At 47.0% G+C, this 5,023-nt stretch overlaps 1 protein-coding gene across 1 annotated transcript in view; it reads right to left on the bottom strand.

The window, feature by feature from the left end:
* SPINK2 (serine peptidase inhibitor, Kazal type 2 (acrosin-trypsin inhibitor)) overlaps window positions 1-4,254 on the bottom strand; it is a 12,339-nt gene extending 8,085 nt beyond the window's left edge. The window contains exon 1 of the mRNA XM_011937198.1: window positions 3,980-4,254. Within this exon, the coding sequence (XP_011792588.1) occupies window positions 3,980-4,184 (205 nt within the window). The 5' untranslated portion in view covers window positions 4,185-4,254. The remainder of the gene's footprint in view (window positions 1-3,979) is intronic.
* Between the last annotated feature and the right edge of the window lie 769 nt (window positions 4,255-5,023).

Here is a 5,023-nt window from a genome sequence, read left to right as displayed (position 1 = left end):
CGCCTGTAGTCCCAGCTACTCGGGAGGCTGAGGCAGGAGAATGGCGTGAACCTGGGAGGCGGAGCTTGCAGTGAGCTGAGATCCGGCCACTGCGCTGCAGCCTGAGCGACAGAGTCAGACTCCGCCTCAAAAAAAAACAAACAAACAAACAAAAAAAACTACAGTAATCAGGCTGGGCGCGGTGGCTCACGCCTGTAATCCCAGCACTCTGGGAGAGAGATGATCTGAGGTCAGGAGTTTGAGACCAGCCTAGTCAACATGGTGAAACGCAATCTCTACTAAAGATACAGAAATTAGCCAGGCATGGTGTTGCACGCCTGTAATCCCAGCTACTTGGGAGGCTGAGACAGGAGAATTGCTTGAACTCAGGAGATAGAGGTTACAGTGAGCCAAAATTGTGCTACTGCATTCCACCCTGGCAACAAGAATGAAACTCCATCTCAAAAAAAAAAAAAGGTGTGGCACTAACAATAGAGGAGGATATACTATGAGAAGACACCAGAAGGTACAGGTAGAAAAGTAGGTTGTGTTGATGAGGTTAGACTTTCTCTGTGGGCAATGAGAAGTCCTTGAAGATTTTGCACAGAGACATACTACATTCAGTCAAGATTTTAGAGACTAATTGGAGCAGCAGTGTATAGCAGGAACTGGAAAGTGAAGATACCAAAAGGCTGGCAAAAACCCATTGAAAAGCCACTGTGCTAATCTAGGTGCGAGATAATGGGGCCCTAAATTAGAGCAGTGGCAATGGAAATAAGGAAGAAAAACCAAAGATCAATCTCTCTCTCTCTCTCTTTTTTCTTAAGACTGGTCAAGTGAAGCAGTGGAATGAAAAAGGAACAGAGAAATCTGTGGTTGTGATCAATTAGTTGTAAACACCACTGCACAAAAACCAGCCAAACCAAAGATCTCTTGTGTGAGTCATCCTTTTAACAATCCTGTCAAAAGACAGCAGGTCCAGGCCGGGAGCAGTGGCTCATCCTGTAATCCCAGCACTTTGGAAGGCCAAGGTGGGTGGATTCTGTGAGGTCAGAAGTTCGAGACCAGTCTGGCCAACATGGTGAAACCCCGTCTCTACTAAAAATACAAAAAAATTAGCCGGGCGTGGTGGCACAAGCCTATAGTCTCAGCTACTTGGTGGACTGATGCAGGAGAATCACTTGAACCCAGGAGGCAGAGGTTGCAGTGAGCAGAGATCTCACCACTGCACTCCAGTCTGGATGACAAAGCAAGACTCTGTCTCAAAAAAAAAAAAGACAGCAGATCCTGCAGCACTTGCATTGCCTCCTGAGTGTGAATGCCTTCTTAAATTCTATATGTAGGAACTCACTCACTTTACCCTAATCCCAGCCTTAAAACGAAGGTACCATAACTCCCATTTTCTAAAAGAAAATCAAACCCAAGCAAACCGAATCACTGACTAAAAGTGTTATTGGGCATCCATGAGATGCTGAAGACTGAGCACCAAATAGCAAATAAGACATTAAACCTGACAACAGGCATAGTTTCCTGGAGGACATAGGCAAACAGGCAACTACAATCTAAAGCTGTGACAGGGTAGAGAAAAGCACTGGATCTGGAGTCAGACTGCCTGGATGAGAAGCATAGCTCCACCACTTCCATGTGACCTTGACCAAGGGGATAATAATGAAATAATGATCCCTACTTCACAGTACTGTGAAAGATGAAATTAGTTATTATATACGAAGCATTTAGAACACTGGTGTGGCACGTAGGTATCTAAGTATTTATTGTTATGATGGTGATGATGATGCAGTACAGGTAAGCAGAGAGAAAGTGTGTGTGTATATATATCTACATCTCTACTTTGGAGGAAGGGAATCGCGTGGGAAGGCTTCCTGGAAGAAGTCTACTCCGAGCTGAATGCTCAGAGTTAACCTACTGAAGTCAGTATCCTCATATGTCAGATAATGTCTATCTTACAACATCGTTGTGAGAATTGAGAGGCCAAATAAACAGACAATGACTAGACCTTATATAAAACAGAACTCTGACCCACAACCTGCAGCATCCTGCCCAGGAACTCAAACCATTATTTAGAATAACCAAGCCAGGGGGCCAGCCGGCTATAAGTCAGACTTGAAGGAAATCAGACTGCTATCTCTAGTGACAGCCCAGGAAGCCAAATAATAACCCCTTTAACAATCAGCCCAAAATGGCTAGGCCTTTTTTTTTTTTTTTTTTTTTGAGATGGAGTCTCACTCTGTCATCCAGGCTGGAGTGCAGTAGTGTGATCTCAGCTCACTGCAACTTTTGCTTCCTGGGTTCAAGCAATTCTCCTGCCTCAGCCTCCCCAGTAGCTGGGATTACAGGCACGTGCTATGATGTCTGGCTAATTTTTTGCATTTTTAGTACAGACGGGGTTTCACCATGTTAGCCAGGATGGTCTTGATCTCCTGACCTCGTGATTTGCCCACCTCAGCCTCCCAAAGTGCTGGGATTACAGGCATCAGCCACTGCGCCCGGCCGCAAAATGGTTAAGACTTGACAGCTTCCATAATTTCTGTCCTTGATTCCAACTTAGGACAACCAGGGAAAATCAAATACGCACCCCTAACCCATACCATAGAATGTCCTGCTTCTAGCTAGCTCACCTGCAGCTTCCCTGTGCCAACAGCCTCCAATCAGGCCATAGCTGAAACCATTCCTTTTTTCCACTATAGTTTTCGCACTCCTCTCTTTGACTCGAGTCCCTGCTCAAATGCAAGTGACAGTGGCTGAGGCTGACTCTCTTACTATAGCAAGCCCTGAAAAACACAGCCTTTGCTTGTTCTCATTTGGTTGGTCTCCATTTACATCCTCACAATTTAATTTGAAAAAGTACATAAAATATCTAGCACAAGGCATAACTATTTTTCTAAGGACCTTTTGAATCTTTAAAGGAAATACTAACAGAAACAAAGACTGAGCTGTTTTCAACTAAAATGTACACTTTTATCTGAATCAAAAGGGCTGCCTGACAACCTGGTTTCAAACGCAGTCCTCAACGGTTTCAAAAGCGGCAGGTCAGACCTGAAAGCCAGCCTCCCTCCCAGACGGTTTTGGGCTTAACTGTATTGGTAGAAACAGTACAAGTGGTTTCCTACTTACCGTTTTATATTTTGAAAATCGACGGAACAGAGGGCCTGTAAGAAGAAAGCATAGACATTTTACAGTATGGGATCAAAGTAAAGTATTGTTCATGAGGACTTTTTTTTTTAATGAGGTCTTGCTATGTTGCCCAGGCTGGTCTTGACCTCCTGGGCTCAAGCGATCTTCCTGCCTAGGGCTCCCAAAGTGCTGGAATTCGAGGCGTGAGCCACCCAGCTTCATAAGGATGTTTTAAAATCCAGTTTGGGATTTATCCAGGTCACATCTTCTATTTTCCCCTCTAAATCCTACCTTCTTTAAACTGTCCCCATCCCACTTCCTCCACAAAGGATATTCAGTTTTTTATGGCACCTCTACCCACAAGCACACAGAAATAACATCTGGTTCTGTTCCCGTTAGTTTTGGTTGAGAAAGGACTTTGAAGCTACGGAATAAAAGTCGCGCTAGCGCACTGCAGCTTCAATTCCTGGTCTCAAGCGAGCCTTCCGCCTCAGCCTCCGGACTAACTGGTACTACCCGCCCAAGCCACCGCAGCTGGCCAAAGAAGTAACCCTTAATTAATAGTTCATGATGTTCTTTTCCTTTGCAACTCGGGGTAACAAATACAAAATTTAATGCAAGATGTGAGCATTTTAACTCCATTTTAAGAGAGGTGTGGACTAAAGCCCCTTTCTCGTAAGCATCCACAATTCCTCATTCCTGCGCATATCAGGGACCTGTGGGACCATACATAAAAACCCAATTCCTTATCTTGGGCACCTGAAAATCTACTTTAACAGAGAAAGCGCTCTAGACAGCAGGTGTCCTTGGAGCTGGGAGTGAAGTCCAAGCAAGAACTAACCACACCCCCCAGTTCGCGCTCCTCCACCTGGCAGGTCCTCTGGGGAACCGCCCGTAACGGCCGCGCGGGTACCGTCGCCGAGGCCGCCCAGAGCCGGGCAGGGGCTGCCGCCGGCGTGACTCCCTCTCCCGCTTTTCTCCAGAGGTCCCCGCTCTCCAGGACCGCTCCGAGCGCTACCTGCGAAGGTAACTGCCAGGAGCAGCAGCGCCAAGCGCAGCACCGCTAGCGCCATCCTCCTCCCGCGCCGGGCGTCTGGCCCCTGCGCTCTGGTTCCAGCGCCACTCGCAAAGGGCGCGGGGAGGGCGGGGGAAGGGAGGAAGAAGGGGCGGGGCGAGAGTGGGAGGAAGTGCAGGGGTAGGTGGCGAAGGCAAGAGGGGTGGCGGGAAGAGGAGCCATGAAGGGGGTCGAGGGAGAACCGGGAAGGGCTGGGAAGGAGAAAGGTACGAGGACGGGGGAGGGGGCCATGGGGAAGGAGGGGGCGAGGGAGATAGAGGAAGGGGTGGTTGTTGCCCCACACCCTCTCCTTCCCGCCGAGGAGACTAAGGGGAAGAACTCTCCCTCCGACATACAAGAACCTGAGAGCCCTAGGGAACCCTTGTGGAACTCTTGGGAGCTCTGTCAATCAACCCCTATTTCTTAAGCATCTACTAAGTCCCAGATAGTGTTTTGTTGCTGAAGACACAGCCCTGACCTCAACAAAGGAGGTCCTTGCTCTCAGGAAGCATTCCACCTTTCCCTCTTTTAATGTATTTTTTAACTATTTTAGTTGACACATAATGATTGTACATATTTATGGGGGTACATAGTGATATTTGGATATATACAATGTGTAGTGATCAAAACAGGATAATTAGCATATTCATCACCTCAAACATTTATTATTTGTGTTGAGAACTTTCAAAATCCTTTCATTTAGCTACTTGAAAATACATAATAAATTATTATTATTATTTAAATTTCCGACAGGATCTCGCCCTTTTGCCCAGGCTGGAGTGCAGTGGCATAATCTCAGCTCACTGCAACCTCCACCTCCCAAGTTCCAGGTATCCTCCCACCTCAGCCTCTCTCCCA

This window comes from Colobus angolensis, unplaced genomic scaffold (assembly GCF_000951035.1).
Source record: "Colobus angolensis palliatus isolate OR3802 unplaced genomic scaffold, Cang.pa_1.0 Scaffold100, whole genome shotgun sequence".
NCBI lineage: Eukaryota > Metazoa > Chordata > Mammalia > Primates > Cercopithecidae > Colobus > Colobus angolensis.
The sequence above is the reverse complement of the archived record's forward strand: the minus strand, read 5'-3'. Positions and strand labels throughout refer to the sequence as shown.